The 24,811-nt window shown below is 33.4% G+C and overlaps 1 protein-coding gene across 24 annotated transcripts in view; it reads right to left on the bottom strand.

Moving 5' to 3' along the window:
- Robo2 (roundabout guidance receptor 2) overlaps window positions 1–24,811 on the bottom strand; it is a 1,713,446-nt gene that overhangs the window by 157,838 nt on the left and 1,530,797 nt on the right. For all 24 annotated transcript variants that reach the window (XM_074072902.1, XM_074072901.1, XM_074072897.1 and 21 more), the window contains 2 exons: window positions 11,355–11,512; window positions 8,568–8,688 (listed from right to left, as the gene is read on the bottom strand). In XM_074072902.1, the coding sequence (XP_073929003.1) occupies window positions 8,568–8,688; window positions 11,355–11,512 (279 nt within the window). The remainder of the gene's footprint in view (window positions 1–8,567; window positions 8,689–11,354; window positions 11,513–24,811) is intronic.

Below are 24,811 nucleotides of genomic sequence, written 5' to 3'. Positions count from 1 at the left end.
AAAAACTAGAAAAAGTCATGGTTGCTTCTAACAATTTTAAGTAACCAGAATTAATTTACAGCAAAATATTTATTCTAGACCAGAGAACAAATATGTGGGTTGGATGCAATAATTTTGTGTTACGCTTTTGAATTATAGACATTATGTGCCCAACACAGCTATTTTAAGGAAAGCATACTTGATACTGAACTGTTGTTTCTGACAGTATGTAGGCAATAGAATTAATATATTTTATGGGTGCTTAAAATGTTAATAGTACAAATGAGTCATTAGTATAGGAAGTAGGATTTTCTTTTTCTGTGCTATCAGGTAAGGCTATTCATCCCATTCTTATAAAACCTGTAATAACCCAGGTTTAAAGAGGACTAAACCACTAATGATATCATTTGAGATTGAAAAATGATTTATCAAGAGGAGATCATCTTAGCCCCCAATGATGTTAATGGGAGGATTGTACTGTAACCTGACATATGAAGGAAAAAGATGGAGCAATCTTTCCTAATGCATTCATCACTCAGCATAGGTAAATACTGTCTCTCTTATGCCTGGCTTCAAACTTGGTGACTGGTGAATAGCCAGCTGCAGGGTTTCATCAGAAAAGTGGAAGAAGATGAAGCTAGCATATAAGCATGACCATGATGGGTTTGTGTGCCATGTCCAGAATGTGAATTCTGACCTCAGGTGATAGGGAGTAGTTGAAGGATTTTGAACAATGCAGCAAGTTTTAATAAGAATATAAGAAAGGTCATAGTGACAGATTTGTGAAAGATGAAATAGAACAGAAGTATGAAGCAATGAATTAGGTCAAGGGTTATTGTGAGATATTTCAGTTTAAATTGACAGTGATTCTGGGATTATGGAAAAGGTGGTGGACTTAAGAATTTCAAAACTGATTTTTTACCCTGTGCATTCAATCAAATGCATAGGGTGAAAAAGGTAAGTCTAGAGAGAGTCTCAGCTTTCCATTTAATAAAATTTAACATGTTGGTGTATAAAATGTGCATGTGTGTACTCATGTGTGTATATGTATGGTAGTTAGAAACAAACTTCTTATGTTTAAGTCATTGTTAGTCAGTTTGTGTTAATTTAAGTGAAAATTATTTTGAATTAATACAATAAAGGAGGCTACTTATACACAAGAAAAGGAAAGAAAAAAATTATAATATCTGCACATATATCACTTGCATTAGATACATTAATAGAAGGAATCAAAAGCAATTTCATAAGTATATAATGATTTTTGTTAAATTAAATGCCAATACTTTTTAAAAGAAATAAGATATGAAAGTCATATTGATTGAAGTCAGTCACAAGAGGAACATGCCAATATTAGTAGTCAGTAAGAAAAAGAAGGTGCAAATATTGAAAAGAACAAAAATAATCATTGCTTGAAGATGCTCTACAGTACATAATAATATAGAACAATAAAGAGCTTTGATAATTGATGATTATGGTAGAATAAGTTCATAGAAGTTCAGTAATGTTATCAGTACTGGACAACAAGGAATTTTAGAAAAAATACAGCAAATGCGTGCACTGAAAATCTGTGAAGTCACTAGTGAAGTTACCTATCTCAAATGCAACATTTCCATGACATTACACGAGTGTAAAATAAATGCAAAACAGTATATGTGTATTTAGGGAAAGTTTCTGTGTGCTTCCCTTAGCATGTACCAGTCACAATACTGCAACATGTAATTAATCTAAAGAGCAAATGTTACACAAGACTAAATTTTCTCTTCCTCAAGGGGACATGGATAGGTTCCTTAAAGATTTGTTTTTTGTTATTATATGTGTTCTAAGCCTCGTTGGTTTATATGGGGCCATGTGGGAGCACCCGATTTATTATTTCGAAAAGAAGAATGATATAGGACCTCCCACTGCTGTTCTGATGAACTCAGAAGGAATAGAGAACTTCACAATGATCTTTCTTTTTGTCCTTCTGTCCTCAAGCAGAGTCCAGTTGCTTAGCAATTGGATAACCACAGAGAGGATGTGGTATACAAGTTTTGGAAGTCTGACATTGGCACATGGTAGAAAATGTAATTCAATTAATAGTAAAAGATGAATGCCAAGAATAACAGAGATGAAAATCATTTGAATACACATGACATATCAAGATGAATTTGACATTGCTGTGTCATAGGTTTTGATTTCCAGCAATGTAACATGGAATTTACTAATATACAGGAGATTGTCCACAAACTTTAAAAGTAAGTATTACTCTGAGAATTTCCATACCCCCCATTCCAGTAAATATCTCTAAATTCTATTAGTTATTATCCCAATGTTTTATGTTAATTATATTAAACTCACTTTCTGCTTTATAATTTTCTTAATTGCCTACAGAAAAAATATGTTAAAAACTATGGGTTTAACTAATATGCTTTAAATTTAAGGAAAATTTTTGTAAAGAATTGTTTTCTACTTTCATTAGGCAGGCTTTATTTCATAAAATCTGAGAATCAGAAACAAATATTAAAGACTAAAGAAGTTGTACAAATGGAAAAAAAAACACTTCAATGCTTTGCATTTTCAGCAGGTCCTGTTATCATAAGCCAACTATAAGCCAAACTCCTTTTAGACATAATTGCAAAAGCTACAAGAAAGTGTCTTGCTGCAAAGAAATGGAAAATTAGGAAGGTGAGAAACTAAGTTGATAATGGAACAATCTAGTAAATTGGTAAGTAGAACATTCAATACCCATTAATGTCCATGAAGCTTATACTCATGAGCTCTGTACAATTAAGAGATATATATGAAAATCTTGATCTACTGAACAACAAGCAAACTTAATTTTAAAACATGTCAAAATAAGGTCACAGATTTTTTCCACGGTATCACCTTATGTCTGACCACATACTAAAAAAAAGGGGGAGAAATCTCAGGGGCTCTAGACAAATTGCTTATCAATTACAATAGAGTTACTCTGCATGGGCTGATCCCTAATTATATAGCTGTGGAGTGATCAGAGGCAATGTTTTTGCCAATGCAATGAACACTTTTTTTTCTGTGAGATTAACTGAATTTGAATCACCTGTATAACTTGCTTAGGAGGTTAATCTCCCTTGAGATAGTAGTGTTGTTTGCCAGTGTGTTACTTTGTAAAGTACAGCTCTCGAGCAGTGCTGTCTATTTAGTTCCAAATTGGCATTCTGCAAAATCCAACCTTACATACAGCTATAATAAAATAAAATGCCAAGTCTCATTGTAGTTTTGTCAACATTATTAGAAAGCAAAATGTTCAATTTAATGCAAACTACTGTAAACCCAAATTGTACTTACATAACATCTCTTAAGTTTCTTATTTTATATACAATGAAGGAAACTATTACCCACATAAAAAAGTTTCTTTTCAACTATATGCAGTCATTGAAAATGGTTGTAAAGTTGCCAATGGCTGTGCCATGACAGCTATTTCTAGAGTGACTGCAGCAATTTTAAAATAAACTTCACTTGATGCTATAAAAGTAGTGTTGTGGCAATAATTGTACAGGAAGAGTCCTTTCAGTCTTGTAAGAACAAAACTATGCAATAAAAAGACATTAGAGGTAACCACAGCTTGTAAACCTTGTCATGACTTCAGCAGCTCCAGCAAGACCTGCCACACTGCAGTCTATTAAACGAGGAAGTCAGATAGCTGGCCCAGCAGGTCTCCTTTTGCTTAACTCGGCATATATGCAGAGGGGGAATTTTCTTTATCTGAGGGAAATCACACTAGGAAGCAAAGACCAACACAAGTAAATGTTCACAAAGGAAAAAATTGCCTCTGTCATCATATTTTAGAAGCAACATTTATGTTACTTCTGATATTACAAGAATGTCCACTTGAAAACATGCATCCTGTCTATTCACCTTACCAGTCAGTATGTTGAAGTATTTAAACAGGGTTTAGCACATAGTAGGTGTTCGAGAAATATACTCAAGAAAAAACTATTGCTCCTAAATCCATATTAATAATTAAGAACACCATATATTTTCAATTCTTACATGAAACTTACAGAATATTACATAAATATTCCTTAAAGTTTGGTTTGAGATATCCTCCTTCATAATTTTATCTCTGTATATCTCAGCTGCTCTCTATCAATGGTTATCTCTCACCCAAATACTAAAATCAACATCATCAGCCCTGGTCTCAAGTGGCTAGTTCACAGCAAGAACAGTAAAAAAAAAAAAAAAAAAAAAAAAATCCATCAACTGGCCAAAGTTTACAATCATATTTTTAGTAAATAGCAATGAAATATAAACGAACAATAGTCCACATGTTATTTGAAGAAAGTTTTCCATGTGTAGTAGACCAAACAATGCAGGGAGGAGGTGGCAGGCAGCAAAGAAGCAGGGGAAATATTGGTAGGGCAGCATCCCAAACACATAACTTTTAAAAAATGTTATTAAAATTGTGTGAGATAAAAGAAGTGAAAATATACCTGAAAAAAAGAACAGGATGTTATCAACAGAAAGAATTAAACAAAATAAATATTTATAAATTTTAACATCTAATTAACAAATACATGTTTGATAGAGACACGGAATAGAAAGAACAGAGAAAATTTCATTGAGTTTGTTTTAGCCAGGTAATTTTGGACTGATTGAGATTGCTCACCCTGAGTATCGACAGGAAAATTAAAAAGTGCTGAATCCAGGCACAGAATTAAAACATTTCTGAACACTGGAATATAGAGATAGTACTAAACATTTGGAAAGAAAAAAAAAAGACCTGAAAAGAAAACTGATTATATATACATATACTCTTAGCAAAAAAAAAGAAAAAGAAAAAAAAGAAAGAAGGAAGGAAAGAAATTACACTATAATTCTGTAACTTAAATTCTGGATAGAATAATAGCAATTTGTTTTGGAATGTGCTCCAGGCTCTAGCCAAGCAGAAAGTAAGAGAGAAACACTTCTGAATAGATGAATTAACCAATCAAAAAACAATTACAGTATGAAGGAAATAGATAATCCAGAATTAAAGAAAAAACATCAGGACAGAGGTTTCCTGAGCAACTTGAAACCATATCCAACCCAGTTAGGTTGGGCAGAAGATCTGTGATCTCCAGGTGGGTCATAATGAGAGGACACGTAATAAGTAATGTGTATTTTAAAATGTAGACGATTTTAAAATTTCTATTAGGAAGGTATAGAATTCATGACATGTACAGACAAAACTAAGTAAATACGAAAAATGGATTTATTATTAATTCACATAAAACCATATAATGCCAGGAGAGAAACGTAACCATAACTGTATAATATTCAGCTCACAGTTGATAACACTTACATGATTATAATAACACAAATATTTGAATTTTAACATAATCAATGTTTCTAAAGTGAGTATACTGGAAATAAGGAAAAAAGGAAACTGAAAGTATGAAGGTGGATTAAGTAAGGTATAAGTGGACCAAATTATTATAATAGTGAGTACTTGTGTATGTGTTGGAGAAGTAGGGGCAAGATATTTCTATATTTCATTATAGTTTTTAACACAATACATATTGTCATTGTTATGCAAAAAAATCTGTTTTCATGCATTATTTTGACAAACATTTAAAAATCGGGAAAAATTTACATGATTTTCCTTTGTTTTTTAAAAAACAGTTAAAATAAAACTTAGAAATTTAGTTATGTATTTCAATTCAAGTTTTTCTGACTTTAGTGTCTTTAATCCTTAACATATTTAAACTGCAGGGGAAGGTGTTCTTTATGGAAGTATCTAGAATAGCTGTAGATTTTAGTGTTATTTTAAATCATGCTATTAAAATACAATTTTTATATTTTATCATGCCCACTTAACCAGAATACTGTTTCATGAACAGAAAATATTGCAGAAGGACAAACACAAGAACTGGTTCATGAAGTATGATAGTAAAACTTTTTGAAACTACATCGCTCATGGGTTTGTCAAAAGGGCACATTTTTAAGATCTAAAGTAAAAATTCAAACTATAACATGTTTCTAAGTCCATGCATATTTACTAAATCAAAATCATTGAAGAATGGAGAATTTCTTTTTCTCAGAAATACTTTTCAGAAAGTGCATGGCTTGTATAGGAAAAGAACTTTTATTCCTTTCTGGTTATTCTTGTCATTAATAAGTGAATTACATATCTCGAATAACGAAATAACATCAAGTACTTTTTTCCGTAGAACATATCTTAAAGATTAAGTTGCAAAGGATATTTTAAGACTTACAATAGCTACAAAGCTGTTATAGTAGCCAGATAGTTTAAAGTGGAATTGTTTTGACATAAAAATAAAATTGTGGAGGTGGATTGTCCAATGTAATCAAGTTTATAAGCATTAGATCAGAAATGATAATATTTAACCATGAAAAAATAAAGAAGTTTATTTAAAAACATGTCCTGGATGTAAAAGCCAGAAAATGAAATAAAAGAAGACTCATCATGAACAGAACACCATTTTATGTTGTTTAAGAAGGGAGAGCACATACGGGAGGTATGGGGATAGGTAGGAAACCCAAAACAGAAAAGTGTTTGATATCCCCACTGCAGAGGAATTAATACAGAAACTTTAAAGTGACAGAGTTCAGTATGGGAAGGGGATGGGGAACCAGTGAAAAGGTGAAGTAGAGATGAATCAACTTGGGTTGTAACACATTTGTACATGGAAGCAATGTTAGGAATCTCTCTGTATAGCTATCCTTATTTCAACTAGCAAAAACACTTTTTTTTTCTTATTATTGCTTATGTCTTCTCTTCAACAAAATTAGAGATAAGGGCAGAACAGGTTCTGCCTGGAAGCAAGGGGGGAGTGGGAGGGAGGGGGTGGGGGGGTAGAATGACCCAAACAATGTATGCACAAGTGAATAAATGAATAAACAAATTTTTAAAAATTAGAAAAAAAAAAAAGAAGGAAGTACAAATCCCAAAGTTCAAACCCCATTGCCACCAAAGAAAAGGAAGTAAAGATGATAGTTTTTAACTAAAAAAAAAACGAGTAGAAAGTCAAGGCACAGAAAAGCTCTCACACAATTCTTGTCACATCCTTAATATGAGTCATCACTTTTGTATTCTATTTTTTCTGAGTTTGGATGTTGTTTGTTATCAATGATGGAACTGTAGTTTTACCCTCAACTTAATATTGTACTTATAACCCCTCAGGTCAGTTCTGACTAGTTTACACCAGTAGATAAACATTTCTCAGCTTCCTAAATCAATTCTTCCAGAGGAACTGCCTCTGGACAAATTCAATGTCTTCAGTTGATAGCTATTTTAAACTAATTTAGAAGTTTCCCAGTAACTCTTGGCATGTTTAGGGGTCTCCTGCCATTCTTAAAATGTCTTTAGGGGAAGTAGGGTAAATATTTCATAATATAAACACATTATTTGTAAGTTTAATTGCTTGGGTAATGATGTTAAACCCTTTTGATTTCCTTCTGAAGTCTACACTGCTAAAATGCAGTGTTTTTCTACTCCAAAGCCTGTGGTAATTATAGAAAAAACAGCAATGAGTGTTTCTTTAAATAGAAAGCTATACTTGGAGGCTTTCACTGCTAATGTTCAGTGACCACTAATTTCACAGTTTACCAGGCAAAACTGTATTTTATTCATTACAGTGTAGAGCACATTTTGAGACTCTTAGAGATGACTGAATACAACTTAGAATAAAACTGATAGTTGTCTGAGCTCTGCAGGACAGAAATTTACATCTGTACTTTGAACAATTTTATTTTTACTATTTAATTCCTTTAATGAATTTTGGGATTTCTCTTGGCTTTGTCATTTGGGACTTCAAGCTGCTTAATATCCACAGGGAGTATTAGCAGAGATTACTTGGAATTCAGAGAGATTGAAAAGAGAGGTATGCACTCTGGTACATATTGATAAAACACAACCTTAACCCTGAAAATATAATGGAAATCACAATATGTCTCCTTCCATTATGGCACTCCTATTACACCATGGGTTGGTACCTTACAAGCTGCAAAAGGAGCTCCTTCAGGGACCTATGCAGGAATTTGATGCTAAATTTGTATAAGTCCTGGAGTAATAACCATTAATAAGGATCAGAATTAGGTGATTAATTTATTGCCACAGAAAAATATTTTGAATATTAGAATAATCTTTTACACCTTAAAAAAATCACATAATATCTACAGAAGGGAAAATTTTTATTAAGGTACCTTTATTCACATATCTATCTATAGGTATGTATGTGTGTGTATATATATATATATGTCTAAATATATGTGTGCATACATATCTATTTATATATATGTATATATAACTAATACTTGATAAAATCATCACAGTGTAAAGAGTGATAAACTTTAGAGGGATGTATTATCTCAAAGGCACTTAGAATTAGCATTTTTGTGCATTTTTATAAAAGGAATACTCTGATTAATACATGAAAGACATAGATGGATTGATGTTTCAATTTTTTTTTCTTAACATAAGAGTTTTCATCAGAAAGACAAAAAATCTAATCATTATTATGATAGGTAATAAGTCCATATTTGGGCTTTATTTTATAGCTAAAAATGTCAAATTCAAAGGAAAAGTAGTCATAAATAGCAATTGGTAATTCAAAAGAGAGTTTTACCAAAGACAGTCAGCTCTGCTGGGTCACTGTCTCTTTCTCCCACCATATTGGTGCCAACACAGGTATACATTCCTGCATCACTTTTCCTGGTATTGGAGATCATCAGTTTCCCACCACGAATCTGTTAAAATTAAACCAAAGGGAAAAAAAGGAAGAAAGGACCACTAATTAAAAATTATGCATACTTTTCCACAACATTCTCTTTGCAGAAGAAAACAGTTGTGTCTAAGACACAAAACTCTCCCAGTATTTCGGCATCTGTGTGTGTGTTTTCTTTTCTTAATTCAACCTCAGTGTAAGTCTTGATACTCCCTTCTTAGGGAATGCTTCTGTAAAGCAGCCTTCTTCTCTCTTGCTTAATCATTTTTTGAAACTTGTGACATGACAGTCTCCACTAAATTCCAGGGGTTTATCTTTACATTGAGATTCTGTGGAATGAATTGCTATTGCCATTTGTCATCAAAAAGCAACACTAGATGTCTGCTTTGGATAATATAATGAAATCCAGCTGACTTAGAGGGTTGGTTCACCAAGTATTTATTGAGAACCTGTAAGGCCCAAGATATAGTAACAAGCTAAATAATGAAAATCATGGCTTTCTGGACCTTACATTCCAATTGCTAGTGTTAACCATATTGTCTAATCTTGTTTGTATTTAAGAAAGCACTCTGGGTCAAAGTATTTAAGAAATGATTTTTGGTGAGGAGGGCAGGTTAGATAAAAAAAATTGAAATTTAAAGAATGATGAGTACAAATTGATATAGATCATTCATGTTTAATAAGTATGCCATAAATATTTCTCAAATGAGAATCATTTGCTGACTAAATGAGCAAATGCAGTATTAAAATGTCTGTTTGCAAAGACAATATTAAATCAGAATTAGGTTGTCAGAAAGTGTCATTACTCGTACTTTTCCCTAGTATTTTCCCCCTTTTTGGTATTAATCTACTTCAAACAATTTTAACTCTATCATGATTAACTGTTCTCACAAAGAAACATGAATTTAAAATTGTGGTTTCCTCTATCATTATTTAATTTTATAAGTAAACAAAACTCATGAAGGTTTTTTCTTATCATAGATAGTTCAAGCTCTTAAATTTGTTGTGTCATAGAAAGAGATTTTCAACTCTTTATATATATTATATATATATATATATATATAATATATATAAAGAAAAACCCATTAATCTGTCCTCACTTATATCAATTATGGTAGCTTGGTAGGTTATAAAAATCATCATAAAGGTGATTTCTCTTCATCTTGAAGCAGAGCCTGGCATTAACCTTGATTTGACCAATGAAACTAAAAGCAAATGTTTCAACAGAAAAGAAAGCAAAAAACAAACAAAAACCATGTTTGCGTATTGGGACTTGCCTTCTCTTGCTTATCATAGGATCCCTAAGACCATAGAACCAGCCTGAATTTACCTGCTGGAGAATTAGAGATCATGAGAAAGAGAACTGATATATCCATCTGAGAGTCAACTAATTTCCACACAAGGTCATTTTAGATCAGTCAACTACCAGCACACCTTTAAACAACTTATCAAAGGATGAGAAAGTCTATCAGAGATCAAACAAGCTAACTCTGAGTAGACTATCAGCTTTCCTGTAGAATCATGTTCTAAATATTTTCTTTTAATAAGGTACTAAATTTGTTTGTTACAAAGCAAAACTCAAATAGCCCATTTTCAAAAGTCTGGTACCTAACACACCATTAAAAACTAAATAACAGTGTAGATCTTCACAGTGCTAACAGTAAAGCCAGAAACTTATGAATATTTATGATCTCTTACATAACTTACCAGTTCTGTGTTATGTTGTAATTTAAATGGGCACATGGGAGAAATTCTCATTTGTAATAAATATTTTTAAAGGTAACATTAAAATTTTGTGAACTTTTGATTGAAATGACACATAGGTCCAGTCAAATGAAACATTGTTTTAAATAAAATACATTTGTTCTTAGCCATTGTAGTGAATCTAAAAATGTGTCCTACTAAGTAATATCAAAAGATATATTCTATTTCACTGGACGTGTTCTCCTTTATATATTTCACCTACAAATATTAAGTGAACTGTCTTAAAATGTAAAATGATTACATGCCATTTCTTACACTACACCTTAATAGTTTCTTTTTTTAATTTTTGTTTTTAATTATTCATTTATTCACATGTGCATACATCATTTGGGTCATTTCCCCCCTCCCCCCCTCCCCCACCGTCTTTCCCCCTCCTCTTCTTGATAACACATTTTGAATCTTAAGTGATGAATCTGATTAATTTCCTTTGGCAACAGAATATTTTCTATATGAGATAAACTGAAGAATCAATCATTTTTATTTATTTCAATTGTATCTTTTAAATCTCCTGCTCTTATAAGTTGTATTTAGGTAGAAAAACTGGAAAAGTATAGCATGTTTATCACTTCAGATGTTTCCTCTTACAATGTTGAAAATGGTGCCGACTGAGATGTAGTGAACATGCTTTATGGCTATCATTTACACTTTCATGTGCAAAGTATAAAAGAGCAAAAGAAGTTTTTGAAGGGCTAAAACATTGATATCACACCACAAGGATGCATATACAAATTCAAATTTGCGCAATTATTAATATATCATGTACACTTGATTTGTATAATTTTTGGTTTTAACTCCTTTCAATATGGTATAAATGATAATTAACATTTAAATACAATTTTATTAATAATATGTTAAGGAATAAAAAATATCCACTTTTAGCTGTGAAATTCAATCACTTTAGTTCTTCATTGTAATTTTACTCACACTTATTCTTTCCTCCTTGTCATCAATTCGAACTTTGTCTTTTTTCCAGTAGATGGTGGGTTCGGGGTGTCCCCGTGGAGGCTGGCATTCTAGAATTGCAGGCTCTCCAGCTGCGACTACTACATCTGTAGGGTTTTGCCGGAAGTCATCTCTCAACACTGAAGAAAAATAATTGTATGAAAAAAAAAACTTAATGACAGTAACTTTAGTTTTCTCTTGCCTTTGCAACTTCAAGTCTGTTCTGGTAACAACAACAACAACAAAAACCTGGATATTTACAGGGAAAATAGCCAGGCCCATCTTAAAATATTTTAGGTCCAACCTAAATGCCCATCAGTAGGAGAACAGCTGATTGTATCACTGCTACCTTTGCTCTAGAATCCACTACTAAAAGTGAAGTGAGTCTAAGGGAAATAAAAGGAAATATTTATGGCATAGTTTTGAGATTTAACTACAAAGCAAGATATGGAAGAATCCATATAGTATGATTCTATTTTCTATAAAAAAAACCCATACATATAAATATATTCAAATAGATGTTAAAGATGAACTAAAACCTGATGCAAGCCATGAGCACATGGTTTGAGAGCATATGTGTGTGTCGGTCTGTGAGGGGGACTGTAGTGAGAGCTCTGAGAAAGGCCTTTCTCATGACACGAATATGGACAAGATCCGCACTTCAGCAGACAAACTCATTGTTCACCCTTGTAACGCACTAGCACCCACATACACAGGGCCGCATTTTCATTCTCTCTATCTCCACCTGCCAAGTGACATCTGTGCAGCGTGACATCGAGAGCAGAGATGTCCCTTATAGCAGTTTTGCCAGTCTGAATTTCCCCTCCTCTCATTAAGGAGAACAGCAGGTTGAACCTCCGCTGTAACCTCTGAAAATCTGGCATGTATGGCTTTCCAAATGTCACCTACCTGTCAGCGTGTGCTTTTCAGCTGCTGGCAAGATAAAAGTCTAGACTGCAAAAAGCTGGGTTTATTTAACAAACATAGATGTGACTATTTTAGGACAAATATGCAAAATGTAGTTGAGGCTAGCTCATGTACCATGTGCCTCAACCAAACTCACTTTTGCCAACTGCATCTCCTTTTCCTATTCTTTGATATTCCAACATTGGCAAGTTTTATTTTAAAGTATGTAAGTTTAAAGCAAATACATATTTGTACATGCATGAATTGTATATACACTATATATACACACATATATGTTTGTGTGTTCGTGTGTGTTTATGCATATATGTATATATGTGTACACGGATTTATACTGGGATATATGTGTACATGCATATATATGCTGTCTGCAGTCAACATTAGGCAGCTTGAGGTGGTGTGTAATGTAAATCACCTGCTGCAAATTTGGATTAGGTCAAACCAACTACCTTCCTTGGCCTGTAATGAGACCCACTTCAGCACTCCGCTCCCTTGTTGTGCCGAGTCTCAAGGTTAATTGTCATTCTCCAAGTAAATAAAAATCTCTGTCCTGAAAATAGCTCCAGAGAGACAACTGAGTGACTTTCTAGGCTTTTTTTCTTGTCTCTTGCAACACATCCTTTAATACAATTTTCCATGTTAATGAAGTCATGGCCCTTTTCCAGATTAGAGAAACTTATTTCCTACTGAAGGAGCAGTAAGAAAGCATTCAGCACAAATTGTTCACTCTCAGCTTATACACTGATTAATTTACTGCTTTAACTGCTAAGGAAATTTGTTCCATGTTAGCACCCAGAGCTGCACATTTTTAGTCCCCTTGTCTAACTAGCAAGAAAGGTGTGACTCATATACATAAGGGTTTGCTTCTAAGTGAGCTGAGGGAAATGTGCATTTAAATGTGACATTGATGCAAGCTATAAGAAAGTATTAACACTGTGGTTTCCTCTTGCAGGTATATTCTCTAGGGAGACCAAGCTGGGGATTAATTCATATTCTAAATACAGAACAGCTGCCTATTTACACAATGTTAAGAAGTGCAAAAATATGGTAACAGGGTGATGAACCCCCCTACAATATCCGGTACTGGCAACAAATGTGTTTTGGCAGACCCTTAATCTGTTCCAAAAGGGTACATCTGGCCAGTTGAAGGACCTTCCCCAGATCTTATCCCTAACAAATGATATGCCAAAAAGCCTTAGCTCAAGTGCTATTCAAGACCAACAGGAATCATTCAGAGATGCAATGTTACACTGATTTACAACAATCCAAAAATGTTTTTTAAAGGCCCTTTGACATGGAGAACGAAAAAAAGAAAAACATCATAACAAACTGTAAGGACTGCTACTTTTAAACAATGTAACATGTGTTTATGCATTCAGAGAAAAAGGGAAAATGACTCCAATTTGCACACGAAGCCAAGAAATCTAACATCAACTGTAATTTTAGGCTTTCAGACTATTCAGTCAGAGAGTAGGGTGAGATAATGGTATAATTGGTACTATACCCTCTTCAAATTGTAATATGCTCTTTGGGGTTTGTATATAACTCAGCTAACTCATTGGTGCCTAGTGATACCATTTCATTTATACCGAGTCTTTGGGTAAAATGTGTTTCTTTACTTTCACTCAAATAAAACCTTTAACAAAAAAGTAAAATGATAGGATGTCAGTTTTGAGATTAGATTGTAAAAGGTTGTGACTTTTATTTCTTAGCTCTCTGTGTCTCTCATCAAATGGAGAGGTCCACTGGTGGGGATCTGAGAGCAACTTCCAGCCAGCCTTCAGCAAGAAACTGTGATGACCTCAGAGCAACAACCCTTGAGGACCCAAATCACCACCAAATTTTGTGGCAATTTATATAAAGCAATGCGTAAACACTATACTGCCCCAAACAAACTTTATATCTAGTTGTGATTTTAGATCTTACATCTTTGACTTCTGCTTTCTCATAACTCCATTATTTCACATACTAAACTTCCTCCTGTCCTAGAGACTCATCTTTATTTTGTTAACCTCAGTTGAAGGTAGTCATTACTTAGACATTTCCATCTTAGTGTATTAATATAAATTAGCAATAATAATAAAGTGAAAGTATACAATAAATGGATTTCTGAACAATGCATTTATGAACCACAGTGTATACAAGCATTCAAGAAAAGTTATTAGAAATGTAAAGCCTGAAAACATTATTGGTACATGTATTATGTACACCATTGAATAAAGAAGCAATGTTAAACAAACTAAATCGATCATGAGAAAGGTAATCTAAAAAGGAATTAAATAAGTTTGACTAGCAGCAGTTGAAAACCCAAGGCAACTAAGAGGATTCTGAACAAAAGGTTCCTGTAAATGTGTCTGAGCTGTGGGAGCTGGTGGCACAGCCACATCTGGGTTTTTCAGTGGAAAACTCAAGCAGATACTTATCTGGTGCACATGTTAGCTTATTAATACAAGACTTCAGCAAATCACAATACTTTGAAAGTTATTCAGGAATTTTTGGTCTTGTATAAGGATAATACATGAAATTATGTGATTGTCTTCTATAAGAATTTGGTTTTTCCATTTGCATACATGTGTTCATAGTATTTATGACATGTTCAACTTTCTACACACTCCCCCACATTCCCCCCTCACTGGTAGCAAACCCCCAGATAGCACCTGTTCTCCAGTTTTTTAAAAGAAAATAATGACATTTTTGTTTGTTTAAGATAGCTATACAAGGAGTTTCTATGTGACATTTCCATGCATATCTCTATTATAACCTGAATTGGTTCATCTCTATTTTTTTCCTTTCTACTTTAGTCCCCTTCTTATGATTATTTCAACAGGTTTAAAAATTCTATATTCATTATTGTATAGAGAGTACATTAACCATATTCACCTTCTTAATTTTTTGTTTCACTCTCCCTCTCCCATTAGTGATCTCCCCTTAGCATGACCTATTTTTCATAATATCGCTTGTATTTGTATTAGGTCTATATTTCACATATGAGAGAAGACATGCAGCCTTTGGCTATCTGATCCAGGCTAACTTCACTTAAGATGATGTTCACCAGTTGCATCCATTTACCTGTAAATGACAAAATTTCATTCTTCTTTATGGCTGAATGTATGTAAATGGAAAAATTAAACTTGCTGAAACTATTCCAGGAATGGGGATGGAAGGCATAAAGGAAACTGATAAAGGAAGTGAATTTAACTATGATATACTTGATATATTGTAGGAACTTTTATAAATGTCACAATGCAGTCCCAGCACAACAATAATAATAATTAAATAAACAAATAAATAAATGCAATTTGTTTTTTGATGCTGGGAATTGAAACCAGAGTTTTGCATAGGTTAAGCATATGCTCTATCACAGTGCTACAATCCAGTACCTAGAACTTATTTTATGTTTGTTTGAAAGCTGATTTTTCATTTAGTTAGCAAGTATACATGAAGATAATTTTGATCTCTATTTTAAAAATAACAATCCTAGGGTGAAGGTGTGGTTCAAACCCCAGCTCTTGCCTAGTGAGCACAAGGTCCTGAGATCATACCCCAGTAATTTTAAAAGACAAAACAAAATAATATAACTACTCTATTGTAATAAGTAATGTTTTCTAACTACACATCATGTGTCAAAGATGGCATCACTGGCACCTAATAGGTTACTTGAACATTTTCTATTGTGTTAGATAACTATAGGGTTTGAACTCAGTGTGCTTAAAACTAAAATCTCAAATAACCATATGCTACACTGATTTGTAACATGATCTGCTTCTACTGACCTAGATCAGAATACTTTTATAAAACTTCTTTAACTCACTGCAAAATATCCTACTTGAATTTTTTTTCTCTTCCTGAAACAATTGTGAGTTTTCTAAAATGAAAACATGATGATGTCAATCCTTTTTCACATTTTTAGTGGCTAATATAAAAGTATATCTTTAATATGACTTCATATATTGTTTAGAATTAGGTACCTACTTATATCACCAGGTTTATCACAGACATTTCCATAACCTACATAGACCAGACATACAGAAGAACAATAAATTATCACTGCACATTTGTATATAATGATTTTTCTGCCTGAAAACAACCCTCAGCTCTCTTTTTGCTCACTTAGACTTGCTTATTCTTTTTTCAAACGTGTCCTGATTCTTCAGTATCAGCTTCCAACTCACTTGAAAAGTCTTCTTTATACACTTAAACTGTACTAAGTCGCTTTCCAAAGGACTCCCATATTGAAGAGCAACAGAAAATTAGGAATTCTCCATTAGTTGAATCAATGAACTGCTCTTTAAGAAGTAAGCATATTGCAATATTTTCTTATATAATCTAGACCACAATTTTTAAGGTGTACCTCCTTTATTAGCATATATTAGTGGTACAGGATTTTCATTGTGACATTTCTATATGTGTTTACAATATATCTTAATTAGATTCACCCCTCCACCATCCTCCCTCATTAGCCTCCCTCATCAACAGGGTTCAGTGTTCAATTTTCATACACATTTACAAAGTACATTGACCATATTTTTCCAACTTCACCAACTCAACTAGCTCTTTAAAATAGTTTTAATTAGTAATATGATAGTTTTACATGGGGTTTCATTGTTCAGTTTCCATATATATAGTACCCTGGTTTGTTTGGTTCATCCCCTCCATTATTCTCCCTTTCCCCATCTCCCTTTGCAAAATGACTTTGAGAGGAGTCAATGGTCCATATTTATACATGTATAGAAAGTACCTTAACCATATTCACCTTCCTTTACCTTTTTAATTTACCTTCCCCCTCTTGCTACTACCCTCCACTTAACAACACCAGTTTTACATTCCTGTCCTTCATTTTTTCAGTGTCTGTTCTTTGTTCAGTGGGGTTATGCCTTGTATTTTGCCTGTAAATATACTGTACTTTAATCTGTCAAACTTCCTGTATTACTCTTCCTTACTCTTTTCCTCTTACCTTGTATTGTTCAATAACTTTTAATGCATATCCCTATTAAACTGCAATGTTTTAATTTAATGTTAAAATGTCATTTTGAAATTTCAGTTTGTTGGATTTAAGGGATAGAATAATTATCTTGACAACCTAAAAGCTTTAAAATATGAGCCAGACACTTCAAGATGCTCAGAAATAATCAATGAAATAGGCAGCACATTTTATGCTATCAGCAAAACTGGTAGCACAAATTATAGTGTTTATTGTTAAATATTAAAATAGATTAAAGAAAACAAAGAAGATAGCCACCCTACAACTGTCACATTATTACTTTAATTCTATCAACACTACCACCAAAACCACCACCAACAATCAACATGAGCAACGATCAGGTGTAGAACCAATCGTCATGCAGCTCAGGACTTAAAAGTCTACTTCTGAAGCATCTGTCTTCTCTTGAAGTAAATGACTGTTGGTGACAGCTATGCTCTGAGCCATGCCATCAGCATGAAACTGGGACTACGCACACTAGAACATGAACTAGCAAAATCTGGATTCTCTGTGCCATGGCTGGACAAGTCAAGCCTGAAAACTGCTAACTCTGGACTTTCTAATTAGGTTTTCATTCATATTGAAGCCAGTTTTAAATTATGTTTTCCCTTCCAATTGAAACCGTGCTACTGACAAAAAAATTATAATTTCATATTTTTCTGAACTTCATATGAATAAAAAACTAAATAAATCTTAAGGCAAATTTTCATTTATAAGAAAATATGTCATTATATTTTGTACAATCAAAGACAACATAGTAAGAATAAACAGGGCAGTTACTAGCCAAATAGAAGGTGCAATGTGATATTTGGGGGACAAAGCATAAGTGGTTTCTTTTGTACAGAAGGGAAATGGGAAAGAAGTAACTCAGTGGGGAGACACCCTGCTACTGCCATGCAAGCTGACACGGCCTCCCTGCAGTATGCTCATAATTCCAAAATGACATGATTACACCCCCACCTCCACTAAAACTCCCTGTATAAGCAAATTCACTCAGCAAATGACCTAAATAAACCAGTGGTATGAATTGGAGCATGTTGAATAAACAAGAATGCCCTGTGACTTGCTCATTTTCAAGTCATAGCATTTTGTGAAGCCTGGTATTCTGCAGGGAATAAAATTCATAAACACACAATCCACACAAGAGGAATGGCCAGCTCTGAGTTTTGTGGCCAAGTCTTTATTCTTGAATCCTTTTTTAGCTCTGTTCTGTCCTCACCCACAGTATAATTTCAAGTCCGGCTGAGAGTGTCAAGTGTTCCTTAATGTTTTCCGTTAATGTTTAAAACCTGCTAAAGGATTCTTAGAAATTGCATGGAAACATTGCTCTCTGTAATTTGTATCTGTAACCTCTGTAATGCATATGTTCTCCTGGGGACCAAGTGTTGAGATCATTCATAAACTCTTGGATCACATGTGGCACTGCAAACTGGTGACATCTGACCATGGCAGGCTTGAGGCCTGTCTCTGGCAATCATTCCCTTTGCTTTGCAGTTAAGGAGCCAGTAGTTGGCATACCTTCTACACTTGGAAGTCCCATTTTTGGCAAAGCCTTGCATCTGATTTTTGACAGGGATCTGCATACTCTATCCATTAGTTTATGAGGAAGTTGTGGATTGGGGCTCATTAATGTTCAATCGCCCTTCCCCCTTTTTCCTTCCCTTAAAGAGCCCTTGTCCACAAAATAGTTCATGTGGGAATGATGTATCCAGAATCACAGAATGCTAAAAAGAATGGCAGCAAGTTAAGAACTAAGCCTAAATATAGTGTGTGAAGGGAGAGGAGTTCAGAAATATAGGTATTAAGTGAAGAATGATTAAGGTAATGGATTTTTCTCCTGTAAAACAGAAGCGCCTTCTCCATGTGCCCAAGATATTTTTTTTTTTTGCTCGCAAAACAACTCTCTTTGAGCGTCTGCCCACTTAGGACTAAATTTGGCCTTGGTCACAAACAGGTCTATAACTTTGGACATTAAAAGATAAATAATACATCCAATTTCAAATTTAGAACTAACAAGCTAGCCTAAAAGATAGGCAACCTACATAAAGTAATGTAGCTCAATGTGGTAAGAAGGGAAAATTACTGGTTCTTTGAAGTTTATAATTCTGCCTTGCTTTCTTAAGATCCAGATATAAGGAGATAAGTAAGTAAATAAATAAGCAAGCAAGCATATCATTTTATAGGATTCGCATTTACAGCATGATTACAAATAACCATCTGTCTGCTTCTAGGTTTCAATCTGGCTTCCATCCCATGAGCCCATGAGCCTCAAGACTTCTGCCAAAGCAGTTAAGCTGCAGGTAACATTGAAGGCCTGTTGCAAATGCTTGGTGGAATGAATTGTTTGTCCACCAGTCTTCATTTGTCTTCAAATCTCTCCCTTTCTCCCCTAATTTAGCCCTCATCTTTGACCATAGAAAACAAAAATTTCTGAGAATCAAATAGCATTTACCTGTATATTTATAAAAATTTTAATTTGGTGTATTTACTTAAGCGTATCATTATGTAAGGAAGGATCTATTTAAATTCAAGCTTCAAGATTCTCTTCTCCCTTATTGCTCCATCTGTCAATTTGAATAAAGAAAATGAAGAGTATTATCAAGTAAATATTAATGTGCTGCTTCATTCTGGATCCCAATAGATTACCACTCTCCTCCCACCTTGTTAGTCCTTATCTAAAGGCATTAGCTTTTACAGCATTCCAACATTGCACAGTTCACAGAGGTACACAGCATCTTCTTGTCATTCCAGCCTCTCCTAGCATCAAGGCATTATTGCTCCAATATTTCTCTCCCATGGTGAACTCTGATGTGCATGATCAACATGAATTACAATGCCAAGTAACTGCCAGATGTCATGAGTTATAAACTCAATAGTCTAAAGATTATTACACATTACGGCACCCTACTGTGCAAGGGTGTCCTGGAATTTATGTGTTATTTATTACCTATTGGCAGGGTCTCAAAGTAATCTCACCCCTGCCGATGAAATGAGGGTTGGAAGGAGAAGAAGGTCAAGGTCAACCTTCCTTGTAAAGAACACTTGTTACTTTAAAGTTCTGTTGCTGTATATTTTCTCCCTGTACCTAAAAAGTAACACATCTCTGCAAAAGGGAGACATAGATTATGATGGCTCAATAAACTTTCATCTTGATTCTGCTGAATTGACCGTTTCTATAATTTCACTTGTTTTAATAAGATAATTTTGTAACCATAACCACTGGAGGTTTCATTTGAAGAGTACACATTTATCTCACCATAATCCTGAACTTAAAAGTGACCAGTATAAGATCACACTATTTTCCTCATTCACACAGGGACAGGACCCAAAGTCTAACTACACTGGACTATGTTTGAAATTTGGATATTTTTTAAAACATTATGTGTCACGTGTCTGCAGGCTCTTCAATTTACCCTTGCAATGTTAAGATTTGCATATGTCCACATCACAAAATATCAGCATTGCTTTATGTTGTCATGAATTTTCCTGAAATGAATGCAGTCTGACATCTTATATTTTTCAGGAAATGTTCAACTTGATTACTACATGACAAAAAGCTTGAAGTGTTTCCTAGTCCAGAATATCATGTGCTCATTTTTAAATTGGCTGATTTAAAAAAGCTCTATCGCCTTTATATTCTATCCCAAAGACCTACTAACCCTCTTTTCTTTTGCAGCCAAATGATTTCTGAATGCTGCAGTTAACGTTCAGCAATTTCATTACTCATCTACCATAAATCTTCAAAAGCATCACTATGTTTTGACAGTCACACAGAAGAAGGAGAAGCAATGAGCATATCTAAGCACTTTTTATGAATGCAAATGTCTTCAAGACCAAATTTAAATTATTTCAGAAAACTTATACCATTGACAGTGATTGGAAAACAATGCACTTGACAATTTTTGTTTACCTACAGAAAGCACAATTTCTTGCAGTACTGATGCTAAGCCCACAGCACTCTCAGCCTTTCCATATTCTTTACAAAAACAAACTGATATTAAATAATATATATTGAATACCAAACTAATACTCAGTTCTCACAGTGACTAGATATTTTTAAATCCATATATGTTTTAAACAAGCCTCTGTGTCTTCTGTGAAACTGGAAACAAGTGCCTTTAAATGTGGTGGTTTTTTAAAAATCCCTTATGATTAATCCTGGAGCCAACTTATACCAATTATAGAGCCTAGGCTTGGCAATAAGAGAACAAGTATATTTTCCTGCTGAGTATTTGGCTATGTTTTATTCCTGCGCTCCCATGTGCTCTCAGCCTGAGGACTTACTACATTTTCACTCTAGAATGCTTGGAGACAGAAAACAAACAGAGTCACATCTTTTTTGCTGGGAGGAGAACCAACTTTTACATAGAGATAACTACCTTGCTGCATGTCATACTTTGCCTAAAACTGTAAATCCAGGCAAGGATTTACCAGGGAGCCTCTAAACCTTCACTATTTTGGCCTAGTAATGGCAATTCACAAGGCCATATTATTAAAATTTATAACTGATCTTAATCCCCAAAGTAGTTTATTTCCATGTACAAATATTCATCATTTTGTCTCACTCCTTCTAAGAGCTGTTTACAGGCAATAAAATCTCATTTCCCTTTTAATATACAAAGTAGCTGGGGGGGCAGTTTTATTCATTCCTTCTGAAATTTAAGAAAAAATCTAAAATGTGACTTATGAATTGGATAACCATATATTTTATCCTCCCACCTAGATACTCTTAAAGTAAAAAAAGAATATTAGTCACTATGGATTGAATATTATGATTGAGGGATCAGAGATGAGTGGTAGAGATTCCTGGAGGACAGACCACATCGAGTTACAAAGGGAGGTAGATGAAGATTCAGTCTGGATTTCCTGAGACTGTTCTGGCTTGAATGTAAAATATTATGTGATTACTAAAAGAAGGTGATAATTTCTACAAGTGAGTATAGTGAGAATTTGAATTTATAAATAACAATATAATTTTAGATATGACAGTTTGCATTATAAAGTATTAATAGGATAACAAAATTTCAATAGGTACTCCTAACAAAAAGTAAAAGATTTGTGCAATAAGTTATATCAGCTTCAGTTTTAAAAAGTGACTTTAATGCAACATTTAGTTTTGTTTTGCTTAATTAATATCAAATAAGTTATATATTCATTATTCTCTTTTCAACTAATTTTCATTGTAACTATGAAAGCATTTTAATTTTTACTCACTTTTTTATTCAACAAATATGTACTACACATTTTGTTGGTTCAAGACACTATATAACATATTTTAGGAGTTATCATATATTACTTAGAAACCACAACATGAAAGAAAATAACGTGAAGTCTAGAGAAGAAGTATAAAGGAGAGAGACATTCTCAAAAAGGAAGGCTTTTTAGAGGAGTGAGTTTCAGGGCTGGGTTTGAAATTGTGTTAATAAATTGCAAGAGGAAAACAAACATGCTGGAATGTGCTTGCATGTGCATAAAACCCTCTATGGAAGGACACAGATGAAACTAATAATAATAAATGTCTTTGAAGAAGTAAAAATATTGGGAAGTGAGGGATGGGAGAGAAAGATCTTACTATATCTGCTCTATATTTTTTAACTTTTAAAACCTACAAATGTACTAATTAGTTATTAATATGTATGTTTAACAGTGTGTAAATTTAATATCTAAATGGAGAATATATTGCATAAGAGCATTTTCTAATCATTTGTATTCAGGTCAAAGAGTTGTGAAGAGAAGGTGGAAGCAGTTTTTTATAAGACTTACTCATTGGTACAAACTGCAATTTTATAGAATAGTGGTACTTTGACTATAAAGGTCACTAAATTATCTATAGGAGTAAGTCTGACCTTAAGGCTCATCAAAATACACAACCTAATTAACTAGTTCTTTTTAAAGGTAGAACAAAAATTCATAAACCTTATTATAAAGATGCTCTCTTCTTTTTAACATTAACGGAGGGGGGAACTACGAGCCAGGCATGAGATATAAAGGTGAATAACACAAGAAGCTTTTTGTGCATGCCTATGTTTCTTAGATGTCTCAATAGAGGATTAGATAAATAGCAGGTTTTGAAGGGAGTGGTAAGTACTGGAAAGCCTGCTGTAGATGAGAAAGGCTCAAACCCATCACATATATTTACTGTCAACGCATATATTACAGAAGTCAAAATATCATTTATTTATAAAAAATTTCATTATTGCTCCTCAAGTATGCATTGAGTCTATAATCCACTTCAAGTATCTGAATTAAGAAAATTCACATATTTTATTTCTTCTTTAAAAAATAAAAACTTATCACTATATAAATTCTTTATGTAGCTTTCTTCAGAAGAAATATAAAAAACATTGCTTAAAGTTATAAAAATTTTTCTCTATTTTCTTTGATATTTTATATCAAAGGATATATAAATTCCTTGAATTTATAAAACTATCATTAATTTACTCTTTTTTTTGGAGGGGAAGATAAATTTTTATTTTTTTTTCCTTTTTTTTTTATTATTCATATGTGCATACAAGGCTTGGTTCATTTCTCCCCCCTTCCCCCACCCTTAATTTACTCTTAAAATGAAGTAAAATGCATACATGTACAGGCTATGTGTACTGACATTATTCAGTCTCTTCATATAGTTTTTCTAATAAGATGACAGTTGATGACATATCCATAAAATTATTTATAGTCTGTTTCAAAGAATAAAATTAACTCTTGATGAACCTTTCCCTTTACCAGTAAATTCAATTTTATGTAATCTTTGGGTTTATGATAATGTTGGCTCATTAAAATGCATACTGAGAGGTAACAGCTTCATTACTGTAGTATGATATAAGGAAGTACAGAATGCTTTATTATCATTTAGTGGTTCTCAAAACTGAATGCATTTGCATAATAAAAAGGTTCACTGTATATTTTCAATAGTTCTCAAAACTTGAGTTTTATTTTCATTCCAAAAAATGCATTTTCTACAAATATTTTTTCACTGCAAAGTTTTCAGGTGTTTTTAGAAAAAGTGATCATATTGGAGAAGGTGGTCATTAAAATGGAAAATAATTTGATATAATACTAAAACATACTATCATAGTTTCTATTTCTCTTTTAAAAAGTACAGTAGGATTTCCATGCAACAGGGTTTTTAGAAAAATCCCAGTGATTTGTTTTCTATTCCCCTCCCTCAATCCTTCATGATGAAATCATTACCATAAATGCACTGCATAAAATATATCCATTTTAAATGTTTATTCCCTACCTTGTCTTCTGGAATACTTTCCTAATTTCTTCCCAAATTGCTCAAGAGATTATTTTCATTCCTCCATTTATGTTACATGTGGACATGCACATCTCTATCAACTCCATCATTAGTGAGATCACTGACTATGAACTCATTCAGAATATGTCCTCTTTGCCACTACTCCTGTCACTTTGTAGTTGTCACCATCATCTCTCATATTATACTACAGTTAACTCAAAAATCTTGCCTTTACCTTTGTCCTTCCTTCAGTCAATTCTCCACACAGTAGACATTGACTTCTTTAGAGCTGTA

Source organism: Castor canadensis, chromosome 5, assembly GCF_047511655.1.
Source record: "Castor canadensis chromosome 5, mCasCan1.hap1v2, whole genome shotgun sequence".
Taxonomy (NCBI): domain Eukaryota; kingdom Metazoa; phylum Chordata; class Mammalia; order Rodentia; family Castoridae; genus Castor; species Castor canadensis.
The sequence above is the reverse complement of the archived record's forward strand: the minus strand, read 5'-3'. Positions and strand labels throughout refer to the sequence as shown.